The sequence below is a fragment of the Plecotus auritus genome (genome assembly GCF_963455305.1).
Source record: "Plecotus auritus genome assembly, chromosome: 12".
Classification (NCBI taxonomy): Eukaryota; Metazoa; Chordata; class Mammalia; order Chiroptera; family Vespertilionidae; genus Plecotus; species Plecotus auritus.
Window position 1 is genome coordinate 25,139,409 of NC_137778.1, and position 27,039 is coordinate 25,166,447.

The 27,039-nt window shown below is 39.7% G+C and overlaps 1 protein-coding gene across 5 annotated transcripts in view; it reads right to left on the bottom strand.

Annotated features, from left to right (window-relative positions):
• RABGAP1L (RAB GTPase activating protein 1 like) overlaps positions 1–27,039 on the bottom strand; it is a 516,407-nt gene that overhangs the window by 93,989 nt on the left and 395,379 nt on the right. For 3 of the 5 annotated variants that reach the window (XM_080648354.1, XM_080648353.1, XM_080648355.1), the window contains exon 19: positions 17,310–17,438. In XM_080648354.1, the coding sequence (XP_080504480.1) occupies positions 17,310–17,438 (129 nt within the window). Of the gene's footprint in view, positions 1–17,309; positions 17,439–24,260; positions 24,881–27,039 lie in introns of those variants that run through there. The other 2 variants (XM_080648356.1, XM_080648358.1) reach the window with 1 other exon arrangement.

The following is a 27,039-nucleotide window of genomic DNA, read 5'->3' on the forward strand; positions in this document are numbered from 1 at the left end:
ATGCACATCACTTTTACTCTCATTCCCCTGCCAGACTGTCATATGACTACACCTGATTGCAGAGGAGGCTGGGAAATGTAGTGTAGCTGTATTAGCAGGAAGAAAGGAAAATAGGTTTGGTGTCATTAGCCAATCTCTGCAATGTCTTTCCCAAACTATTATACCTTATCTGCAAATACACTCAGATATTATTTCTCAAGGATGTAAATTTAAATGGTATATTTATTCCAATAAAATTCTACTCTTAACCTATTTCCCTCCCAATAAAAATTACTATAAAATGGATATAGCCTGCAAAAGATACATTTTCATTATCATTACACACTGGCTTATTCAAAGATGAGCTTAACTACATAAAAATATGATAATATCTCTTTAATTTTATTATCTTTACTTCTGCCTTTAAAGTGGCTCTCTATTTTTACATTTTCTCAATCTATTATTTCTCATAGAAGTCAGATAATCTCTTGAAAACCCTTCAAAAGATTTTCATTGTACTTAGGATAAAATAAAAAATCTTAAACAAGGCCTGTAAGCTTCTGCAAGAATCTGGTCTCTGGCTTCTTTTCCAAACTCATTTAGCAGCACTAATTTTGCTCACTCTGTACCAGTCTATCAGTTCCCTGAAAAGATGAACGGCCTTTCTGCCTAAGGGCCTTCCCACATAGCATTTCCTCGGTCCAGAGGGTTTTTATATTTTTCTTTTTACCATGGAGAGTGGAACTGATATATATACTCCCATTCACTCAAGCACCGAGGCCAAGGCAAGCAATGAACCACTTTGCAGAGGATGGGCTTTCCCCCAGTTCACCTGTGACAGAGAAGCCCACTGGAGGCTCTGGCTATGTCTTTGTGTCCTGCATGAGGTCTGATAAAACTCAAGATCTAAGCCACCAGGAACTGGCAAATACCCAAATAACACAGTTTTAGAATTCACTTATACTTCAAGATTCAGCTTTTCACAGGATTTGTGGCTTCTAAATTTTTTCCTTACTTGCCGACTAACTCAGCCATACATTTAAAACTATTTTAAAATTATTTTATCCAGAACTTTTAGAGGTTCTGTACCGAGGGTTTAGACTGACATCTAGTCTACTCTTTTGCCAGAAACAAGAGATCTGCAGCATACTTTAACCACCGCTTCAGCAGGCTAGCTCCTGTGAATCGTGGGCACCACCTCAAACAAGTTTTCCTCCACCCTCTTCCCCAATCTAAATGAGCTTCGTACTACTTTCTCTCTTGCAACACACTTCTCTTTTCCTTTGTAATCCTGATCAGGAAGACAGGAATCTTGTCTGTTGTGATTATTACTAAATAAAGCACCTGGCACAGTGCTAGGACACAGTAGCTGTACAAGAAATCTTAACTACTCATTAAGCAAAAGAATGACTGGAGGAAATATAACCATAGGGAATCAGAGTAGTTTTAAATCATGTAAGTGACCAATAGATATTGGCAATATTAAACAACATTTAAATATTGACTGCCTTTAAAAACTATGCAGTATAGCATAAGGTTAATACAAAAAAAATAGTGAGTAGAGGAGAGGTAGTAAAATACAGATTCTGAAACAACTGCCTGGATTCAAACTTCAGCTCCATGACTTATCAGCCAAGGGGCCTTTGGTAGAAACTTAAACATGCTGACCCTGTTTTCAGATCTGTAAAATCGGGCCACTACGAGTACTTCATGATGGTAAGGTGGCAAGTCAATGATAACCATCTAGGCATCCAAGGAAGCAGGGTATCATTGTGGTTGTGGCTGTTATCATCACAAAGACAATGTTAACCAATGGTGCCGTCAAGCAAAAAATGGCAAATTGCATAGAATCAGAAGGGAAAATATGTAGGAACGGCAAGCTGTAGAAGGCGGTGTGGGTTATAGATGTGCCAGCAAGAGGCAGGAGCACACAGACACACCTGGGGGAGGCAGGGAGGAGCTGGCTCAAGGGCGTCCACAGCCAGCCTGTAGACATGACAGACCTAGTGGTCGGGGAGGAGGGGCTGCTGGAGAGAGCCTGGATGGGCCTGCCTTCTTCTACAAATGCTCAGAGCATGCTGCTCACTCCATCCATCACCCACTCTATGAGGGAAGGACATCTTTGGATCTGATTTCAGCCTCAGTTCATTGAAACTATCGGGAGCATCTGCCAAGCAGCATGATTAAGTTGTGTGCCTTCTGACAGCAGCAAGTTTCTCCAGGCATTAAAGGCAGTTCGCCTAGTACAGCAGTTTTCCTGACAAATGCAGTACTCTATTCATGGACCCTATTTTTCAAAAGACAAAACACTAGATCTTTCCCATTTTCTTTGTTCCTTTTAAATAGCATTTGTCTCCAAATATTGAGAATAATATGTTACACAGCCTCCTCTCATGTGCTCATTCCCCACCCCCAGATCCTGGGTCCATCTACAATGAAGTCAATAGAGTTGGGATTTTGTGATACTACACTGAAGACAGGTCTGTTTATTTTTATAACGAATAATGTTTTACCCTCTTTTAGAAGGTGTAAATCTAGTTATTTTTCAGTCACTCTGAGACCACATGCCCAGGGCCCTTATGAAAAATTTACATTAAGATGAGTTTAACTACATCACCTATATTAAGATTCTAAAGTTACATCTGCAGGGATAAAATGACTAAAGCTGAACGGTGAAATGAACTAGGTGAGGACTGGTAAGACGAGACTGCTTTGCCAGGCAGACAACTCCAGTGAAAGTGTGCGGAGGAAACTGGAGAAGATAAAAACTGAAGCCAGAGAGCCTGGTTGGTCTGAGGCGGCTTTAACAGTCCCATCAGCAATGTTAGGGGCCTGAAACCATGACTTCTAAGGCTCTAAGAGATTCCACTTTGTCAGACAATTCTCTTGATACTTTCCCTTATAGGGGTAATGTCTGTGATTTGACTTCTTAAACAATGGCCATCCTAAAGTTTGGTGAAATATTTTAGAATAAAAGGTTTCATGTAAACAAATGAAGTCCTTATGTTCCATGTAGTATTCAAATTATGTTATTGCTTAAGATACTTTTTCTATTATCATAAAATATAGATATTCTTCTATCAATGGGCATCCTAATAAGATATAACTTATTTACTTGCACAACTCACTTCCTCTTTCAGGAAAGGAGGGGACTTAGGGAGGTCGTGGCTTATATAAGATGTGATACAATATAAAGGCAGGACTATAAAGAAGTTAATGCAATATGACCATATGAGAACAGGGTACATAAGATAAATTAGAACTTTGAATAAGCAAATATACATGCCAGAGAAAATTCCCTGCCAACCAAGCAGGCTGATGGAAGTGGAGGGCAAAGTCGTGAAGAAGAACATGATCTTTTTATATAATCTCAGAGTTTAGGAGACAATGGGAGAAATTAGGCAGGCAGACAAACATAGGACACTGTCATGTGTTAGCAGATCTTGGAGATACAGCTTTGGATTGCCTAGTAAGATTATTTTCAGAAGAATCTGTTGACTATGGTGAGAAAGGCGTTATCATGGGCAAAACTGTATGCCCCTCAAATTCATATGTTGTAGCCCTAATTCCAAGTTCCTCAGAATATAACTATCTGGAGACAGGGCCTTCAGAGAGATAATTAAGTTAAAATGGGGTAGGTAGGGTGGATCCTGATCCAATATGGCCAGTGTCCCATTAGGATAGTGGCATGCAGAGGGGAGGCAGTGAGGACACAGTGAGAAGGCAGCCACCTGCGAGACAAGGAGAGAAGCCTCAGAAGAAACCAAATCCGTAGACACTGATCTTGGACCTTTAGTCCACAAGATTGTGAGAAAATAAATGTCTGCTGTTTAAGCCTCACTGTCTGTGGTATTTGATGAAGCCAAGCAGACTATCACAGACATGAAATTGGGGGACAGACATGAGACCCAGGAAAAAAAGTACTGTCTGTTTAGGAACCAACTTAGTGAGAAGCTTCAGCATATAGTAAGAGCTAGGAGGAAGTACAGCGATGCTAAGGGTGAGAGATAACAGAGGGTGATGCAGTACCTGAAAAAGAAGGAAACACCGCATAGAAAACACTGATAAATGTGTCGAATCTGTGCCCAAGTCAGGAATGCAAGCACCCTAGCCTAAACCACGTAACAAAACACTGAGTTTTACCACCTCTTCATGAGATTTGTACTTCAAGATTCCCTATAATAATAGTAATAGTAATAATAATAGCAACTACAAGAAGTATTTGAAAGACATTATGTGAACTACATATTATAGTGTTTTGGGGCAGAAAGTAGTATAGGCAGGGAAAAGGCAAAATTCTAGACATTTTAAATGAAAGAAATAGCTCTCTCTCACAGGCGGCAGCAATAGAAAGCCCCCAAGCCAGATAAATCGACAGTGGGAAAAGATTGCCCATTTAATCACAACTTTCAACTACAGCAAGGAATATAATTTTCCACTCAGCAGTTTGTTTTCCTTTAAGTGGAGCTTCGGAAAATGGGACAAACAGCAGTTGGAGACATGTGAATAACATTAAAAATTTTCACTATCTTTTTCAGGTTGAAATTCTCATTTATATGTGTTTCCATCATTTCAAAAGAAAATAACTTTTCTCAGGGTGGAAGAGAGGAGAAAAAGGCATAATAGTAAAATAGTAGGTTCTCCAGAGTATTAATGAGACTCAGTTAGTTGACAGCTATATGCTAAATGGGTCCATAAGTTGGAGAAACAGGAATATGAAAAACTAAGTATAATGGAATTATACTCTACAGTGCTCCTGGAGTAGAGGGTCTATGGAAGTGTTTGGAATACTAACCCCCCAGAATCCGATGGCCCAGCCTTCTTAACCTAACCTATTCTAAACCCCGAAGACATCTACATTTATTTTTATCACTACCTAAAAAATTAAATTATTTCCACTAAGTGGAAACAAGAGCAGAGAGAAACATCTCTGTTTTCTTGTCCAAATAGAACCCCAAACACAATTTGTGAAGCATATTTTAACTCTAATCTTTAATATGAATTCAAGTAGTAAAAAAAAATAAAATCAAAGAACTGTGGATTTCATAAATAGTAGAGGGAAAATATTTATTACCACTATCTCCAAACAGCGAAGATGAGTTCGAATTTTATTCTCCAACACAGATACACATGAATCATAGCAACTGGATAACAGGTAACTGGCAAAACACTGCAGAAAGGTCTATGAAATATGAACACTCCCATTTAAGAGCACAATCATTAGTCTTACTAAGACCTTAGAAAACTGCTGAGCATGAAACTGTTGCATGGGAAATACTTAAAGTTTGAAGGGAGAGAAACTACCAGCTAGAACAACAGTCCTGAAGTGTTATTTTGCTGTTAATTCTATATGGAAAGCTCTGACAAGGTACCAAGTGTGGAATTCATATACGGGCATAATGCTTTATTCCTATGGTTTATTCTTTCTTTTTCTAAAAAAAGAGACTCCCATATAAAAAATTATGTCTATTTATCTTACTTTTCTTTGGGGTACAATAATTTAATGATTTATATGGATTAGCTCATAAGACAATAGCCAGGGTCACCCATCATTTTAAAATGTCTACATGGCTTTCTCAATAAGCCGAAAGAAAAGAACATGCACAAGTGGGTGTAATGGTAGAATAAAATGGCAGAAGTAAATAAAGGAGACCAATGCCTTCCAGCTGACTCAGAACAGGTGGAGAGGCTGAGCTTTCTGAGCGTGGAGGGAACCTGGGTCTGGGCATCTGGCGCTCTGGCCTGTTTTCTCCACATGTTAGTAATGGTTTCAGAGCCTGTCCAGCTATGACATGTTCCCCGCTCGTTCCCACAATGCATGACTTACGAGAAGCGAGATCAAACTGTATGAATGCCTGTTTGGGGGAAAAACAAAACCAGTGTCCCAAATATGAGGTGCACTGAGGAGCATGAATGTTAATAAAAGTCTCCAAAGAAAAAAGAGGCAAATGTTTTGATATAGAAACTACCCCATTATCAATTTGTTTATTATCATGCCTCTGTATCCTATAACATAATAAACATTTCCCCAGCAGATTATGACACCTTAATCCAAATATTCCCAACTGTGGTTGTCAATGTAGAGCCTTTACAGGAACAGAACACGATTGAAAATGACCCTCTTCATGGTGCACAGAATGGCACACATTTTAGTTGCTTGGAGTCCACAAAAGCTTCTGTGTGGCCTCACTGCTAATTCTAAGTAAGCCTCCATTTGAGAGATTACATTCTTATTTACACACAGCAACAACAGCCAGAAATAAATAGAAAGCAGCATGAAGAAACTAGAGGAAAATTGCTTTTAATACAAATATTCTTTATAGTGTTGCTCTAGTGTGAAAGTTACTTCCAACTAGTCAAGTTCAAATCTATGGTTGCAAATATGAAGGTGTTAGAGAAAACATAGTAATTTATAGCCCTAGCTGGTTTGGCTCGGTGGATAGAGTGTTGGCCTGCGGACTGAAAGGTCTCAGGTTCGATTCTGGTCAAGGGCACATGCCCCGGTTGCGGGCTTGATCCCCAGCAGGGGGCATGCAAGAGGCAGCCTATCAATGATTCTCTCTCATCATTGGTGTTTCTCTCTCTCTCCCCTTCTCCCTTCCTCTCTGAAATTAATAAAAATATATTATTAAAAAAATAGAAATTTATAGGTGAACAAATTTACCATCTCACATTAAAAACATGATTTGTGAGAGGCAATATCAAATTGTATTAATCTACTGTGGGAGATGGCATTGCTGTCCATCACAGTATCTAGCTAGGAAACTGAGCTGGAAGCAGAGCTTAGAAATTTCGGAGGCAAGTAGCTACCATGGCAACATTTTGTCACTGATGGCTACCTCTCCAGCACAGGGTAGGAAGACATTTCTGGTTTGCAGAAGGAAGATGCCCGGGCAGGACTTTGTTTTAGCCAGTAGGGGCCCTTCTCGTTTCCCTGGCTCTTACTAGTATTGCCTCTGCCATCTTTGGTTTTTCTGTCTCCAATTCATCTCAATGCATTAACCTCAGTTAACAACAGAAAAACAAGTACAGGTCAGTATTATCTTCCAGTGTCACTAAACTTTTTTTAAAATGTAAGAATTTTGGAGAAAGATGCTCTTTTTCTAGGTAAACACCATCAGGGATCTAATGTCCTCCGTCACTATTCTCCCTGTTCACAGGGTTCAACTATTCTTTGTACTTCTTCCCCACCTTCTTTCCTTGTGGTCTCTCAGTTCCTACCTGTCTTCACGTGCTTTTCTACAGTCAGGTTCAATGATCCGTCATGTCAACCACTCTCTGGCTATTAGCCTCATCTCCTTGATCCTGTGGTGTGCTGGGTAATCAACAACCAGTTCCTGACCCAGTTCCTCAGAAATGACTGTTAATATTCAAAAACTGTGTGAGCCAGTTAAGTCATTGGTACCTTGAAATTGGCCACTGTAGGAGAATTCATATATGGAAATTGGCAAAAGCTACCAATCAGGGATTTCCCTTTTGCTCATCCCTCTCGTTCCCCCAAGATGTGGTTTATTAGGGCACCATTGTCCTGGCCCCACTGCCCTTCCTTTGCCTCAGCTCTGAGTAAAAATAACTGTCTGCTTCTCTCATGCATACATGTGGGCTGCTGAGTATTTCAAGAGAAACTCACAAGCATTGCAGATTTTTGCCACTATGAATTCATTATTTCCAACAATTCTTCTGTGTTTTCCAGTTAGTTCTTCCATTCTCTACCATGTCTATCTAAAAGCTTTTCCATGTTCTTTAAACTTTTGACTCTATATTCCTTTCATTCTAGAATCTGCTTAGTTGAACAGAAACCTTCAAATGGAATATTTTCAACTTTGTCTTTACCAAACTGCACATTCTCTTTATCCCCATCTATTCCTTGCTCAGTCCGTCCTGCTGTAATGGAAGAAAGGCCCATTCTTCTTCTTCCTTTTAATGTTTGTTTTTAATTGATTTAAGAGAAGAAGGGAGAGGGAGAGAGAGAAACATCAAAGATGAGAGGGAATCATTGATTGGCTGTCTCCTGCACGCCCCCTACTGGGAATCAAGCCCGCAACCCGGGCATGTGCCCTGACTGGGAATCAAACCTGGGATCCTTCAGTCCACAGGCCGACACTCTACCCACTGAGCCAAACCAGCTAGGGCAGTGGTCAGCAAACTGCGGCTCACGAGCCACATGTGGCTCACGAGCCGCGGTTTGCTGCTCTGTTGACTAATGAGTTTGCCGACCACTGAGCTAGAGCAAGGCCCATTCTTTTGAGTCTAATCCTGTACCTCCTCAGAAGCCTCTCTCTGCTATCTTCCCCTTTCTTAATTGAATCTTCAATTTTTCTCTTTCTATGGGCCTTTCCTTCTTATTTGAAGATGGGAGTGCTCTGGTCCTTAGATATCAGCCCTCATCATTCTCTAAGCTAAGGTCACATTGGCCTACTCCTAGTTTCTTAAACATCCCTCCCTCCCTCTTACCTCACAGGGTTTATATATGCTGTTCCTTCCGTCGGGGATGCTTTTTAATCTCAGTTTAGGAAAGTGTTCCCTAAGTCACTGAGTCAAAGACAGGTTCCTTTGCTCTTTGCTCTCATGTATTCTTCTCTCTTTTGAACATTTATCTCACTTTGTAACTGTACACTTATTAAGGTGATTATCTAATCGTCATTTTCTGCACAACAGTATAAACTCCATGAGTTCAGAGAGCATATCTGCTTTTGTTCAATCTTGTATTCCCTGGGTTTAGCACAGTGCCTGGCATATATTAAGTGCTCAATGAAGAAATTGATTCATTGAGCTTTTTTTAACATTTAAAGACTCATCCTTCCTATTCTCCAAAAATCCATCTCAAGCTCATGTCTACTTATCTTGCCTCTTGTACTCTATTTCGCTGGCTGTCTCCTCCATCCCCCATGTTCTCTCCATAAGAACCTTCTTAGAAGAGTTGTTTCATTCTCCTTTTTCCATTTACTCACCCTCCACATATTGCTTGAATCACTGGCTTTTATAATTCATCATCCACTGAAATCGTTCTCAATAAGGCCATTAAGGACATCTTTATCATTAACTTACACAATGACCACTTTCCACTCCTGGGTACCTTATATGACTTCTAAGCACTTTTCAATATCTTCCTAAGTGAAAACAGATACAATTCCCCTTAGTGTTCACACTTCATACTCTTCTGGGTTTCTTCTGCCTTCTCACTCTTACTGGCTTCTACTTCTCAGCCCATCTTTTCTGTATTAATGCACCTACCCTCAACCCTTCTCTGGGTTCCTCTATGAGAATTCATCCATGGTTTCAATACTGATGACATATAAATGTCTACTTTTAGCGCAGATCTCACTTCAATATCCACCTGCCTATATGATATTTCTATGTACTTGGATACGAATTTGTGGATATACACCACAAACTTAACATGTCTAACACAACTCATTATCTTTCATCCTTGTAATTTGTTCTCCTTTGTTTATCCCATTTTGCAGTGATTACTACCAAGTTGACTAAGAATCCTGAATGTCATCAGTGTCTGTTGATTCTCTCTGTGGAATACCTTTGGAATCGGTCTACATTTCTCTAGCCCATAACAAATGCTCGGGTCATTTCTCACCTGGATTACTGTAATTGTCCCTGAATTGTTCTGTCACCAATATAGAATTTTATCACTTTCAATCCATTCTCCACATAGCAGCCAGAATGTCCTCAAATAAAAATCTGATCACTTCTTTCTCCTACTTAAAACCTCTCAAGGCTTCCCACTGCCCCTAGGATAAAATCCAAATTGCTTACCGTGGTCTCCAGTGCTCTGCCCAGCTGTCTGGTTGCTGCTTACTTCTCTAGTCTTCTATTTACTCCCCTCATTCCCTATTCTCCAGTCATGACCTCTAGCTTAGGTCTTGGACTGCTCCATCTGTTCTTACCTCTGGGCATCTGCATTTTCTTTGCAGGGAACATCCTACCCCCTGCCTCTACACACAACTTAAGTCCTGCCAATTCTTGAGGTTTCACCTTAACTCTTACTTCCTCTGAGAAGTCCCCTTGCACACAGCAGGCACTCAATAAATTACCTTTCTTTCCTAATTGCCGTGTTTTAATTTAATGTCAGATTTTGTGGTTTTGATTTTACTCAAGCTATTTTATTAATAAAACACAAACAAAATAGGCAGATTTATATTTTTAAATATTCTTTTATAAAGACCTACCAACAGAATATTTTGAGTGATGTGATGAATCTTGCTACTAAAGAAGCCCATCATAAACATGGTATTTGCAAAATTATTCTAAATAAAAACCAACTTAAAAAAGACTTGCTTCCTAGTCTTAACATGTCCATAGACCTAAGGTGTATGCAGATGTTTTATTCTTCTAATTCCCCTTTTTATTTTTATCAGAATAATTCCAGTTAAATGAATTAATTACAATTAAAAGATTTAAATTTTTAATATTTCATCATTTTCATACATAGCACCTACTTGAACCATAAGAAGGCATAAAATAGGAGAAACCAAGATGGCGGCATAGGTAAACACCTAAACTGCTGCCTCGCACAACAATATCAAAACTACAACTAAAAGACAAAACGGACACCATCCAGAACCACAGGAAAGCTGGCTGAGTGGAAATTCTACAACTAGAAGAAAAGAGGAAAGCACATTGAGACTCAGAGGAGCTGAAAAAGGCTGAGGTACGGAGACTTGCACGCAGAGAGGACGGGCGGCTGTGTGCACGGGCAGCTGAGTGCGCGGCTGGATTTCTAAAGCAGGAGGGAGAAGGAAGCTCCTGACTGCACTGAACTCCAGTCCCGGGCGAGATGCTGGGAAACCAGACTCATTCAGGGGAAATCTGGACTATCAGGAAAAGAGAAAGCACACTTAGACTAGGGAGCTGCGGAAGGGAGAGGTCTGGAGGCACGCACGTGCAGAGAGGACTGACTGCTGGATGCACGGGAGGCTGAGTGCGCGGCTGGCTTTCTAAAGCGGGAGGGAGACGGAAGCTCCCGACTGCACTGAACTCCAGTTCCAGGAAAGTTTCTGGGAACCCCAACTCATTCGGGGAGAAAATGGACTGTCTAGCAGTGGGCGAAACTCCAGGGCAGCTTTCTCTCAGAGGTGCTTGCAGCGATTACCACAGGACACTGAGACACAGGGGTCTCATAGGGCAGGGCTGATGGGAAACCAAGGCTATCTGCTCCACCCTGAAACTCCACCCCATCCAAGCTGAGCACAGAAGCTTTTGCAATTTTGCAAGTCTTGTCTCATAAGAGTGTCTCCAGCACAGAAGTTCTCTCAGCATAGACACAGCTAATCCTCACAGCCAATTGGCCTGGAGGTCAATTCCTCCCAGTGATACCAATAACAATCAAGAGTTAACTACAACAAGGCTGAGCACACAGTCCACAAAGGAGTGCACCAAGAGTGTCCACCTCAGCTAACTGGTGAGGCTGAGCCACTGGGCCCTAGAGGACACCTACCACAAAAGCTACTCTACCAACTCAGGAAAGCAGCGAAAAGGTGGAGACAAAGAAACAGATCACAAATGAAAGAAATTGAGGAAAACAAATGACTGGATATAGAGTTCAAAACCATGGTTATAAGGTTTTTCAAGAATTTCCTAGAAAAGGCCAGTAAATTTAGCAAGACACTCGAGGATATGAAAAAGGACGAACTAGAAATTAAACATACACTGACTGAAATAAAAAATATTTTACAGAGACCTAACAGCAGACTAGAGGACTGCAAGAATCAAGTCAAAGAGCTGAAATACAAAGAAGCAAAAAACACTCAGCCAGAAAAGCAAAAGAAAAAAGAATCCAAAAATTTGAAGATAGTGTAAGGAGCCTCTGGGACAACCTCAAGCGTACCAACATCCAAATTATGGGGATGCCAGAAGAAGAGAGAGAGCAAGATACTGAAGACCTATTTAAAGAAATAATGACAGAAAACTTCCCCCACCTGGTGAAAGAAATAGACTTACAAGTCCAGGAAGTGCACAGAACCCCAAACAAGAGGAATCCAAAGAGGACCACACCAAGACACAACATAATTAAAATACCAAGAGCAAAAGACAAAGAGCGAATATTAAAAGCAGCAAGAGAAAAACAGTTAATTACCTACAAGGGAGCACCCATATGATTGTCAGCTGATTTCTCAACAGAAACTTTGCAGGCCAGACGGGAGTGGCAAGAAATATTCAAAGTGATGAATAGCAAGAACCTACAACCAAGATTATTCTACCCAGCAAAGCTATCATTCAGAATTGAAGGTCAGATAAAGAGCTTCACAGATAAGAAAAAGCTAAAGGAGTTCATCACCACCAAACCAGTATTATATGAAATGCTGAAAGGTATTCTTTAAGAAGAGGAAGAAGAAGAAAAAGGTAAAGATAAAAATTATGAACAACAAATACATATCTATCAACAAGTGAATCTAAAAATCAAGTGAATAAAAAATCTGATGAACAGAATAAACTGGTGAATATAATAGAATCAGGGGCATAGAAAGAGAGTGGACTGACAATTCTCGAGGGGAAAAGGGTGTGGGAGGTGCGGGAAGAGACTGGACAAAAAGTGTATACCTATGGATGAGGACAGTGGGGGGGAGGTAAGGGCAGAGGGTGTGGTGGGAACCGGGTGGAGGGGAGCTATGGGGGGAAAAAAGAGGAACAATTGTAATAATCTGAACAATAAAGATTTATTAAATTAAAAAATAAATAAAATAAAATCAATCAATAAAAAAACAAAAAAACAAAACAAAAAAAGGCATAAAATATTGAATTAAATCATATACAAATGTCTAATATCTGATGGTTTTTTACCAACAAGAATAATAATTTCATCAACTCAACCTAATATAATATAAATAATATTGAATAAAATATATAGAAAAAAAGCAATCAGATCAAGACTAATTATAAAGATTATGTATATATGCACTTGAATATATATAGGTATCCCATTTATGGACTCTTACGCTCTATAGAAATATAACTTGCTTATTAACAAATTTCAGATTGTCCCACAATAGAGGCTGATTTTTTTTAGTCACTGAGTTCCCTTTAAGAATCCAATGAAAGCTATATATTGTTTTACCAGAGGAAAAAAAATGTTCATATGCTTATATAAATAAATACAAATTTCTACTGATTCAGAGTTCATGAAGCCAAGATCCAAGTTTAAGAAGCTAAGCAACAGCAGAGGTTTTGTTTGTTTGTTTTTTGCACTTCCTCCTATTAGGAAGTTGTCCAACCTCCTCTACTGAACTGGTCTCTTTTCTCTCCTATCTTATGTCTTTTTGTTTTACATTCTTGATCATTTTCTTAACTTTATTTTGCAAGCCTTCTGTTGGATTTCTTTTACAAATTTTTTGGATTATTTTGTTGTTGTTGTTGTTGTTAATCCTCACCCAAGGACATTTTTACATTGATCTTTTTTAGAGAGAGTAGATGAGAGGGAAAGACAGAGAGAAACATCAATGTGAGAGAAACACATCAATTGGTTGCCTTCTGCATACACCCCAACCAGGGCCTGGGCTGGAGAGGAGCCTGCAACCATTGACTGGAATCAAACCTGGGACCCTTTGGTCTGAAGGCCGATGCTTTATCCACTGAGCCAAACAGGGTAGAGACAGAGTTTTTAACTATAAGGTAATAATTGAATGATGATATTAAACAAAAGCTGACTTCCAGGTCAAGTGCAGGATATTCATATATTTAGTATTAAGTAACCAACCTTTTCAAAAAGGCTGACAGGTCAGCATATTTCTGATGTTAGCCTGGCTGAAACCATAGGAGCTGAGGGAGATAGAATACTTTGAAATCATGTTAGTTAAATTAGAAAAAATAAACACCAAAAGATATTCCTGATATTTATCTAATCCACCATGGTTCAATAATACATACTGTTGGTACACTCAGAAATAAGTCACATACAGAGGTAATGAGTTAATTTTTACCTGCAACTGTTACATGTATTTTAAAACCAGTCCATTCACTGAAATCACTGATCACCTATCCTTCAAGTTAGAGGAAGTGATTAATTTTGTTGGGAAATTTAATGAGAACACTAAGAAAATACAATTGTTTGCAAGTACTAACTTTGAAAAGAATTAAAATACAGAAAAAAATTTTTATTACTTTGACAAAACGTTATCTTTAATCTTAAATAGGCTGTAGATAAGAATTGTGTGTTCATCATGTTTGCCTGCCCCATGCCTGCCGTCACCTGTGTCTGTGAACACTTTGTCTAACACGTTTCCTAAAATTTCCAGTAGCCAGCATGCACTGCTGCAGTGAGGGTCTCATGACCCACATCCTTACCACATTCCCATTTCCATTATTCAGTGTGGCACCTCATCCTCCACACACTCTCACAGGCTGCCTGGGATCGGAATGGGGAGGGGGAGGAGGTGCAAACAGTGGGATAGGCCTTAGATTTTTTTCAAAACTGGAAATCATTGTGAAAATGATTTAGTAGGTTGTAACTAACTTTTTGGTTTGGAAATTTTTCTTGGCGGAAGGGGAGAAGTTTAAAATGAAGTAGAATACAACACAGTGAAAGAGAAAACATCAGAGTGCATCATGTATTGTAAGAGTAGCCTCTCTTCAGGTATATGTGTGTGTATGTATGTATGTAATGGGTAAGTCATGGTGACAAGTGTTAATAATACTGTATTGCATATTTGAAAGTAGCTATGATAGTGGATCTTGAAAGGTTTTACCACAAGAAAAAAATTGTAATTATATAATTATGTAAATATTGAAGCATTATGTTGTACACATGAAACAAATGTTTTGTCAATTATACCTTTACTAGAGGCCTGGTGCACAAATTCGTGCACGGGTGAGGGCCAATCGGGCCGGCTGGGGGGAGGGGCCATGTGTGGTTGGTCGGCTGCCCCCGCCCGGTCAAACTCCCGGTCAAACCCCCTGTCGAGGGGACAATTTGCATATTGGCCTTTTATTATATAGGATTTTTTCAAATTGTGTCCTGTGAGACTGTTTTAAATATCAAAGAAAATCACTCTCCTTTGATAATGCAAAACAAAACAACAACCCTATTATTACTTCAAAAATAGATACTTTATATCTAACCATTCATGGGCAAATAAATCACTCTGGTTGTACCTAACCCTTTCATTCCAGGAATGGTCCATTCAGATCATATTTTGGACTTGTTTTCTAACACTCTATTTCTGCGTCTCTCAGGTTCCATATTTCTGGCTTGACAATTGCTAGTTACCTCCATCTTCTGAGGAACTTCATAAAATACAGTGGGGAAGTCTTTCCCTGTGAGTTTCATATTTTTGGATGGTTTTTCTGGATTTTTCACTCTCAATGATTTTCTAATGCTATGAGATTTCCCTTGAAAACATTTAACTTTCCACCTTACTTGTACCTCTTAACTCTCTACTCTTTTATTCTTAGAAATGGATGTTTTATGTTAATAGATTCCTACCGCATTGCCCCAGTTTGTGATACTTTTTCTCTGACAGCTCTGGAATAATCAGCTGGCTGAAGAATACACATCAAACTTATCACACACAAAGATCAATCAAAGCCACTATGACCACTGGAATGCATTTTCAAGGTCTACAGATAAAAGTGGCTCACACTCAGTCATTTGGCCCAGCCTAACAAAATAATCATCCAGAGGCTTTAAAAGTTTGCATTTCACGATGAAGATTTCAAAGGTCTACCTTTCTTAGTATCTTTAGAAAATTATTTCTTTGAATATAGAGTTCATTTGAAAGACAATATATATTTTAACCAGTTATTTACTTTCAGTATTGATTTGTACATTTTAACATTTAGAATTTACTTTAAGTTAAAATTCAGGAAAAAAGTGTTACACCAAAAAAGTGTTACAGTGAGTTTGTTGCTCAAGTGCAATCTATGTCAAAGTACATTTTAAGTAATGAGCTTAACAAGTTGATGGCAACTCTATCTTCTAATTACTCAGTCCAAAATCAGTGGAATCCTCTTGACTCCTCTCTTCCTCTGACACCCACGTTTAATATATCATGAATCACTGGTTCTCTTTAAAAAGATGCTCAGGTTCCAACCACCTCCATCTCTGCCCTGTCTCCATCCCCACGGTTATCACCCTTGTTTAATCTACCATAATTTCTCTGCAGTATCACGGCAAAACTCGGTCCGAGCTTCCTATTTCTATTCCTACCTTCCTATAGTCTGTTCTCAACACAGTGGACATTGTGATCCTCTGAAACCTCAGACAGAGCATATCACTCTTCCACTCAAATCTCTGCCAGAGCTTCCCACTTCACTCAAAGTAAAGCCTAAGTCCTCACAATGGCTGACATTTCCTGGCTCCCTTCGAGCTCTCTAACTTCCTCTCCTATCACTCTCATTTTCATTCACTTCGCTCCAGCTACACTGGCCTTTTTGCTGCTCCTCAAACCCACCAGGCATGAGCCAACCTCAGAGCCTTGGGACTAACTGCTGGGATGGTCCTTCCCTAGACATTTCCATGACTAACCCACTCCTTCACATTCTCAGTGAAGTCTCTCTAACTAAGACAACAGTAACTTCCTCCTTCTTCACTGATCCCACCTTGCTTATTTTCCCCTACTTTTTATTTCTTCATAGCTATTTATCCATTTCTAACATATTAAATATATTCTTTAGTTATTATGTTGTTCACTCTCTATTTCCTTATGCAAGAAAATAAGGTCCATAAGACCTGGGATCCTTGCCTGTTTGTTCAGAAAAGAAATGTATATTAATATCATGGTGAGGTAAGAAAATTCCCTAGTATAGTCCCAAGGTAAATTGGTGCCAAATTAAAAAAAAAAGTGACCTCTCACCTTGATACTAAAACTTTCTGGATAGATTTCTATTTCAAATTATTTTATATAATGTGTTTAGTTTTATCAGACATATGATAAGGAGCAATCTATCCACAGTATTTGGCAAGTGTGGGATGCGAATGGACAGATAAAGACTCAAAGAAAGGAAAGCACTGCCTAAGCAGACTTTTCTTGCTTTGTCCTAAATAATCTTAAAACAGATGGTAAAAGCTAAATACTAGGTCTTCTGCCATGGAAACCACTATCACAGCAGCCCATTCTAGAGTCTTACCTATAAAATAAATGTTTGTCTTCCTATTGTTACCATCTGAACCTGTCAATTTTCACTCTAAATCATACTAGAAGGTATGGCTACTATATACTTATTAGCCTGACAAAAAAGTCTGTGAGAGACTAGTTCACACACACATCACCTTAAACACAGTCAAAATCCAGCAACATACACCGGGACCGGGTTTACATAATTTTCCATGCTTTTATGCATTCAAGCTCCACCTTTATGAAATGTAAATTTGTGTATCTTACCTTGATATTACAAGCCTGCTCCATCAATCTTCTTGCATTTTCCTCTGCCCTGTATCTCTTTGGAAGTTGAACTCTGAAGAACTTTAAAGCCCCTTCAAAATCAGCCTGCAGAAGATCTTCCTTTGAGGTCTGTAAAATAATCACCCAGATCATCACGACATCTTAGCCTGCATTCATGACACATGTATTGAAAAAAGAATTTCTATTTTATGGAATGCTCTTTTTACAGCTAATATCTAGGTTAGTTCTAAAACATTTTAGAAAGAGATTTCTAACCTCTTGACTCGAAGTTGAAATAAGTCACCATAAATCCTAGAAGCAATATAAGAATTAATTAACAGGCTAACATATTTAATTTATATTGCCTGAAGATTTCAATGGTGAATCATGGCAATGCTAACCAAGTTACAGCTGTGAGAGAAAAATAAATGCCAGGGGGAAAAAATTGAAACCCTGGAACTAATCTGTGACTTTATGGGCATTTTACAGATATTACTACAAAGCTTGCTGAAGACACAGACAATGCAATCAGAGCCCATCCGAGTTACATAATAAACACCTAATTGGAGGATGGCTTTTCAGCAGCTCATGATGAAAATAAGAAATTGATCGAATACCTTAAAGAATGCTATGGTTACCAGAAGGAAGGGAGGTTGGAGGGTACTGAAGTGTAAAGGGGACCAAATATATGGTGGTGAAAGATTATTTGACTTTGGATAGTGGGCACACAATGCAATATACAGATCATGTGCCATTGAAATGGATATTTGAAACCAATAATAATCTCATTAACCAATATCATCCCAATACATTTAACTTAAAAAATGAAATTTAAAAAAGAATGCTATCAAAAGTAAATGAAGTAAGCCACTTAACTACTGAACTTCTTATGAAAACTACTGTTTGCAAAATTTACTTCCTTAAGAAATAACAACCACTTAGAAATAAGTACATGTATGCACAGAAAAAAGACTAAAAGGAAATGAAATAAAATTTTTCTCTGGATAGCATCATGCTTGGGTATTTTTTTAAAACATATTTTGTTGTATTTTCTGCAGGAAAAATGTTGTAATAAGAAAGACACTAAGTATTTTAATAAATAACTGTAAGTGATTTATGGAAAATACCTGATACAAATTATAGATTCAGGTAGACTCAGTAACACAGAAGTAAGCCAAAAAGAAATTAGATGTTTTAAGAGTCAGTACTTAATTATCCAAGACCTCAGTAATAAAATGAGAAAAAACAAAAACAAAAACACGGAGGCTAGGAATCATAGAACTAAGCACTAGTTCAAAATATTACTTTATTTAAATTCAGAAGTATAATCGATTAACTATTAAGACTGCATTGAAAGAGTATAAGGAAGTCAGAGAAATTCCTGCTCATAATAGGGTCTGAGTTGCTGTCATCACCTCTGTGGTCCAGGCCATTGTTATTTCTCAGGTGAGCCACCACAGTAACTTCCTAACTGGCCTCCCTGTTTCTACTCTTGTTCCCCATAATCTACTCTCCTTATAGCAACCCCATGATACCCCTTCAGGTCATGTCACTCTTCCATTTAAAGCCCTCCAAGGGTTCCTACTGTGCTCAGAATAAAAACACAAATTTTTAGCATTTCCCACAGAACCCTTCATAATCCGCCCCCATTCCCCTCCATCCTCATCTTGAACCACATCCCTCTCAGGCACACTGGCTTTCTTTCTGGTTTCTATACATACCAGGTTCATCCATAACTAAAGGCTACTACCCTAGCTGTTCTCTCTGCCCAGAACATTCTTTTCCCAGCTCTTCATAACACTCACCTTTTGCTTTCCAAATTTTCTGTCATAAAATGATGATAGGAAATGTGTTTACTAAGTATATCTTCCAAGGTAACACTACTTCTTTCATTTGAATAGGTTATATAAAAAGATTACCTGGACAGTTAAAAACACTTAAACAATTCCAACTTCTATTTCCTTCCAAGTAGGTAGAAAGAAACAGCCAGAGCTCAAAGGTAAGTGGGATGTTAATGTATCATCCTTCCCACTCTCCTAGTAAGATGAATTAAGTAAATTGCTAGGTACACGGTAGACACCACATTCATGTATTCCATGGATTCATAAAGGCTCCACTTTATGCCAACCCAGTATTTTTTAATCAAAATTTATAAAATGAAGATTAGAAAGTGGGTTTAGGACTTATTTTGATATAAAATTGATTTTTATATTTGGGCAGCATCAGAAGTCTACACAGCAATCTTTCTATCTGGGATTCTAACTTCTTTTATTTTTTTAAAATATATTTTTATTGATTTCAGAGAGGAAAGGAGAGGGAGTGATAGAAACATCAATGATGAGAGAGAATCATTGATTGGCTGCCTCCCACATGCCCCCCACTGGGGATCGAGCTTGCAACCCAGGCATGTGCCCTTGACTGGAATCGAACCCGGGACCCTTCAGTCCGCAGGCCGATGCTCTATCCACTGAGCCAAACCAGCTAGGGCTCTAACTTCTTTTAAGAGTTATAATCTCTTTCCAATGAGCCATTCTTTACCTCCTGCTCTTTAATTCCCAGCTTAGAAGTAATGTTTTTAAAAGTCCACAAGTTAAAACAACAACTAGCATGTAATTAGACAGCATAAGAAATGTGAGCACAATTTACAATAGCTAAGATTTGGAAACAGCCTATGACTGGATCAGAAAACTGTGGTACATCTACACAATGGAATACTATGCTGCCATAAAAAAGAAGGAATTACTACCATTTGTAGGCACCTGGATGGAATTAGAGAACATTATGCTAAGTGAAATAAGCCAGTCAATGAAAGAAAAATACATGATCTCACTCATTTGGGGATAATGAAAAACATTATAAACTGATGAACAAAAAGATAGATACAGAGGCAGTAAAGCATCAAACAGACTGTCAAATTACAGCGGTAAGGTTAGGGAGAGGTGGGGGAAATAAGAGATCAACTGAAGGACTTGTATGCATGCATATAAGAGTAACCAACAGATGCAAAACATTGGGGGGTGAGGGCATGTATGGGAGTGGGGTGGGGGGGCAATGGTAAGATATGTACACATATAATACCTTAATAAAAAAATTTTGAAAAAAAAAAAGAGCGCGCACACACACACACACAAAAAAAAATTAATTAAAAAAAAAAAAGAAATTTGATCAAAATTGAACCTTGACATGGCTACTGAAGGGACCGCTAAGCATTTGCCTATATTCATCCATCCTCCTTGGCCTGAGAGTCATTTGGATTCACTGTGCACAGTTCCTGGAGTATCATATGGAAAGTACAGCCAACACTGATATTAATATATCACGATCTGACAATGACTTCCCATGTCATATAAGAGCCACAGGTGGAAACATCTAGAGGGGAAAGATTTTGAATATAAGTAGAGTAAAAGTTTTTCCTCTTTCTCCAAATTTTACACACTTACAAGAGTGTGGACTCTGGCTATGTGCCTCAGCTGATACCATTTTGAGTGTGTTCTTCCCACTGAAAAATTCAATGCTAGAGCTTCACATTTTAAAGCGATTTTTTAAAAGAGGCAGGGTGAGTGGAAAGGAAGAATTCTGATGTTTCAGTGTCAGCTCTCAGTGCTTCTATCCCAAACCTCTAACTGTTCCTGGATGGCAAATCTTTCTTTAAGGGCCTCTGATAAGCAGCAAATTCTAGGTTAGATTATCTTAGGGAATTATTTGAAAAAAAATCTAGGCATGATTCTCTTTCTCACCTTTGCTGTTTTCACCACAAATTGGCTTTTTTTCCCTTTAGTTATATAGAGCAGGGGTCCTCAAACTTTTTAAACAGGGGGCCAGTTCACTGTCCCTTAGACCGTTGGAGGGCCGGACTATAGTTTAAAAAAAAAACTATGAACAAATCCTATGCGCACTGCGGGCCCGGGTCTAGTCGGCTGCTAAGCAGGACAGGCAGCAGCACCCAGCGGGCCAGATAAATGTCCTCGGCGGGCTGGATAAATGTCCTCGGCAGGCCGCATGTGGCCCGTGGGCCGTAGTTTGAGGACCCCTGATATAGAGTGTCTAACAAGATTTCTATTCAGTTGAGCAATATTTTTGGAGGTCTGAGACATTTGGAAGCAGAGGCTTTAGAAGATGGAACCATTACTTAGCTAGTATCAAAGACACCTATGTCTCTTTGTTTTGGAATTTTAATTTCAACAAAGAAACATTTATTTGGTGAGTCTACCTACAGCATGTACGCCTTTTGGTAATATCTATAATAATAAAAGCGTAATATGCTAATTAGACTGGACGTCCTTCAGGAGTCCTTCTGGATGACCTTCCAGCCGAAGCCAGGGCTGCAAGGGCAGCCCGGGTCCCGGGTGCCAGAGGGAAACCGGTGCCGGCAGCTGGGGGAAGGACTACTCTTGCACGAATTTCATGCATCGGGCCTCTAGTCTACTATAAAGTCCGGGGCACCTGATTTGTTAAGGGGAGTTGTTCTTGACTAGGATTACCTTTGACAAACAATGATGTGCTTGGTGTCCCAGCAGGCTGAAGTCCCTCTGTGAACCAGGGAGCAATAACTAAGGCTCAAAGTCCAAATCTACAACACCGTCTAGGTCAGTGGTCGGCAAGCTGCGGCTCGCGAGCCACATGCCGCTCTGTTGACTAATGAGTTTGCCAATCACTGGTCTAGGTTAATCTCCTTTTATTTGAACAACTTCAGTAAAAAGTTAAGTTGTCTTGCACACAAAAAACTACTGGGATCTTTAAAGCAAAATTAGGTATGTGAATGTATTTAACTCACACACGTTCTTGTTTAAAACATGACAAAAGACCTAAACTCCAGTGCTGGACCTCTTGACTGGTACTAGAAAGATGGCAATATTGCATGTGGCAGGATTCCTCCTGGGCAGATCAGCCATCGATCCCACATCATTAGCCAGTCCAATCAGACAGGTCGGAACAACTGTACTTCCCCCAGTACATGTGCTAATATTTGAGCAGTAACTCATTGGATAGTTGATCCCAATTCACAGCCATATTGCTAATGAAAGGGCATGTGATTTGCCAAGATGTAGAGTATCCCATTCTATGAATAAACTTTAAGTACAACACTGTATAACAACATCAGAGATTTCCAAATGGCCTCTGGACAACTCGGCATATACTTCTTACAGGTAATGTATGTGACACTCTGAATTTTAGAGCCTAAAACTACCCAAGGGATGTACTTCCTCAGATGGGCAACCAGGCTGATTGCACAGTTGCAACATACAGATATATGTGACCTTCCTAACACCTGGAGATTGGGAACCTAACTCCCTGTGGATTTTATCATTAATAGTGTGTTTTAAACTAGAGGCCGTTTAAATTAATCTCTAATGAAGATTTGAGTATGAGAGACATTCTTAGTTATCAGTTTATGTTTTCCTTTAAAACACTGAAAATGTAAATGCCAAAAGGAGGCAGCCCCAGATTACAGAAAGTTACCAGTTCAAGCCCTGGTGACACAAAGTTGAGTGGTCTTTAAGAATATGGAAATGTATTCGGCCAAAACCCATTCCTCAGAGATGCGGAGAATTTGTAGAATATATATTTTAGCACTTTATAGTGTCAAAGCTCCTGAAATACCACACTTCTTATTTCACTTAAAATTTTTATTTCCCTTAAAAAAAACACCTTCCTAATAGAATCATGAACCTTCAGTTTTCTCCTGTATTAAGAAAAAAATGTGATTTAGGAAAACAAAATCCAAATGAGCACTGATGACCTCACCTGGGCATGAAAACACATATTGAGTTCTTTTTCTTTCTTTTTTAAATCTCAAAGTAATGATATTTCTCAAAAATACAGCCCTCCTCCCTATAATTGTATGCTATGCTAGTCATTGCATCTATCTTCATCTTGGAATGATAAACAGACTCTCTTCAGGGTGAGAAATCCCTTATGGACATGGCTGCCTAAAATGTCTGTTCTGATTATGCAGGAGATTATATTTGTATGCAAATAAGTATGTGAAGACTGAATTAATAATGGTAAAGATAAGTATAAACAAAGATGAGCTATACTGGAGGGAAATATGTGAGAGAAAAGAGTTAAATTCAGTCGAGTCAATATTATACTTCTGAAAAGACTCAAATGTGAGAGAACCATAATGAGGGAACAAGCAGAATGGTATTAAACTCCATTGTATAAAACAGACAAAGCTAAGTTAGTCTTGTTCAAATACCAAATAATAGTTTAGGACTACTGCAGTCCAATTACATTAGAGAACAGTTGCTAGGTGTAGTTCTCAAGCCACTAAAAAGAAACCTTGCGCCAGTGATTGTGGGTATTAATTTTAACCCTTGGTAGGAAGTGAGGAAAGGTGATTTTTCTCTTGTTCAGGAAATAAAAAAAACAAGCAAGCCAGACTTCCCAGCTCCACTGCACAGACTCAACAGTTTTAAGCTCTTTCATAGATTACACAGTTTGAACATTCCGGGAGAGAAATGTACAATTTCTGACCCAAAAATTTTTATGGGGTAAAATTCCCTATCCCCTCCCCCCCCCAAAAAAAAAATCAAATTGGCAATCAAATGGGGAGGTTGGAAAGCAAACCACACACAGTCCAGATAAGTAGCAATAACGTCTGTGATACAATTTAACCCTTTGGAGACATAGGCACAGGATGCCTACATCAAGCTCTTGAGTATTCTGCTTTACTGCTGAGCCGAGCCAGCCAGAAAACCATTTTTTTTTCTGCCACAGAGATAATGCCACTACTGTGCCCTGGGCTCTGAGAAAAGAATGGTCTCCTCTAGCCAATTAAGGAGTGGACCAGGCTGGGTAGAGCCCTTGGCCACAGCTACTCAGCACTTCCTTCTCGGTTGAGTGAGAAAGGAGGGGGAAAAAAGACTGCAAGCTCCCCCAGGACACTAGGAATCCTCACGGAGGGTGGCAGATTCCCCCCAAATGAAGCTCAATGAAAAACAGTCTCACCGCCAGAAGCCGAGGCACAAACAGGCGATGCCCCATCCCCAGAAGTTCCAGCACGCGACACGCATACTCATTCACCAGCTTGGTCCTCTCGTCGTGCATGTCCTGGGACTTTTTGACAGGAGGTGTGAGCTTAGCAGCTGGGGCTGGGCAGGGCACCCCTTGTTCCATGAGCAGTAAGTAGGTATCCAGAATGAGCAAGCTGGAACTCTCATCCACAATTTTAGGAGGTGTAGTGGGAGGGGAGCCTGGCTTTGGTCTCCCCAAGAGCAAGCACAATCCAGTCCGTTCTGGGAATTGTCAGCTAATGTCTCCACAAGAAAAACATTTTGGCTAAATTAGCCACGGTGCAAGAGCCCCAAAGTAGACCAGAAAATGAAATCAATACAGCAATGGAATGCAAGAAAATGGCCAAGAATGATGCTGGAGAGTTCAGATACATGTGTCAAAATGTACAAGCTGCTTAGAAGGGTCTAGTGTGTGTGTGTGTGTGTGTGTGTGTGTGTGTGTGTGAGAGAGAGAGAGAGAGAGAGAGAGAGAGAGAGAGAGAGAGAGAGAGAGAGAGACTGTGCCTGAGTGTTGTGCGTGTGTGTGTCTGTGTCTGTGTGAGAGCAGACGGCAACAGCAGTAGCCAGGAAGCCAGGGCAGTTATGAAGCTGCAAGGAGAAAAAGGATGAGCTCATTGCAATCCTTGATTCGTGACAAGCAGCGCTGCTGCTGCTGCTGCTGCTGCTGCTGCCGCCACCACCACCACTGCTGCTGCCTCTCGCTGTGAATCAGTAATGAAGGGGTAGGCAGGCAGGGAGGGAAGAGGAGGAGGTAGGTGAATGAGCATGCAGAGCGCGTCTCTGGGGAAAATGCTGTAATAAGAAGCCAATGGCGATCGTTGGACAGATGTGCTTCCCCTCCCTGTCCACCTTCAATCAGTGTTTGTCTGACAGCTTATGCTGTTGAATCCTAAACCCACAGACAGAAAACTAGCTTCTCCTAACGTGATGGTCACAAAAAAATCAGAGAGCCTGCCAGCTAAGATGCTGACCTTTATTTACTCTTGCTTTCTAATGACGAAAACAGGTAAAAGTCTGATTTTATACTGTGTATTCAAAGTGGGAAGCTCTAATCCTTGTTAGATTACTGAAATCTCTACTGAAGAGAGGTTTAGAGCAAAATGATAGAGTATGGACAGAAGAGCAAGGATCCAGCATCCAAGAAATGACACACCCTCCACTTGACGTGTTTGTGCAATAATAATGACTCTGCAATGCTAGGATGTGCAGTAGTATTTCAGCATTATGGGAAGGCTAGCCACAATTAGAAGGAATTTTTTTTTTTACAAATACACAATGTGATAAAACATAAAAACCTACAATATAATAATAAAAGTATACATTTAAAGAACTACTGATGTTGAGGTTCTCAAAACAAAAATAACTTTCTTAAGCCATAGACCTTGACACTCAGTTAATGGTCCAAAACACTGTTTTGATAGACTGGTCAAATTAATCCTTTCCTCGTCATAATATAACTGGGAACTGCCCCTACTTTAAAAAGTTTACAATCTCAGAATTTAAGTGTTATATTAATTTACTTGCTAAAAATAATCAGTTGTAGCCAGATGAAGGCAAAAAGGATCACCTTAGGGACAGTTTCTTAACTTTAGCCCAACAACGAACCAATATGGATTCAGAACGCTGGGGCGGCAGTTCTGTAGCTGGTCTCGGGGAGCTGCAGCATGGCACAAAGTGGCAGGGCTGAGAGCAGGACAACTTCCTCCTAAGCCTTACTTCCTACTCTAACAAATACAAGTTCCAGATCTCTGTAGGTAACAAAACAGAAACATATTTATCAGCATATCTCTGTGATCTTGGTTAGAAAAGTAGATTAATTGTGGAATTGAGTTAAAGGGAAATTGCCTTCCTTAACAGAATATTGTTTGGTTTCCTTTTCTAAAACCTCAGAAAAACAAGTTTGTTTCATTAAACATTTAAAATATTAATTAACAAAATATTTTAAATAAGATAGCTATATGTGGCTGTCGAACCTTTATTTCTTCCCAAAACAATTTCTTTAAAAACCATACAAAGTGAAGATTTTAGTGTAAAATGATCAAAAGCAAGAGAATATTATATATACTAGATGCCCGATGCACGAAGATTCGTGCAGAATGGGCCTTCCTTACCCTGGCTGCCAGCACAGCTTTTGCTCTCACCCAGAGCTGCCTTTCTGCCTTTGCTCCGCCCAGAGCTGCCTTTCTACCTTCCCATGCTGCCCAGAGGCCCGGAGCGGCTGGGGTGGTGCCAAACGCCTGCATTGTCGCCATGGCGACAACGCAAGTGCCCCGCCCCCAGCCGCTGGGTGCCTGTGTATGCAAATTAATCCACCATCTTTGTTGGGTTAATTTGCATACTCACTCCTGATTGGCTGGTGGGCATCACGAAAGTACAGTCAATTTGCATCTTTCTCTTTTATTAGTGTAGATAGCTATGATAGCAGAATCCTAAGTAACGTGACGTCGTTAGACCCTAGAAAACATGTTTATCCTACTGATGAGAGAAAGGACTGAGACAGCAGAAAGTGAAGTGCTCACAATCATAGAACTCGTCTGAGGCAGAGCCAGGAAGCCAAGATCCCAGAGCCCAGCTACACAGAGAGGAACCCAGTGTCCCCTGCACTGTAACCTGCTATATTTCAGTGAATGGAGCCATTTAAAAAACCTATCTCATTAGGAAGACTGTGCTCCATCACTTCACTCCACATGGAATTGGTCTGGAGCCTGTGCCTG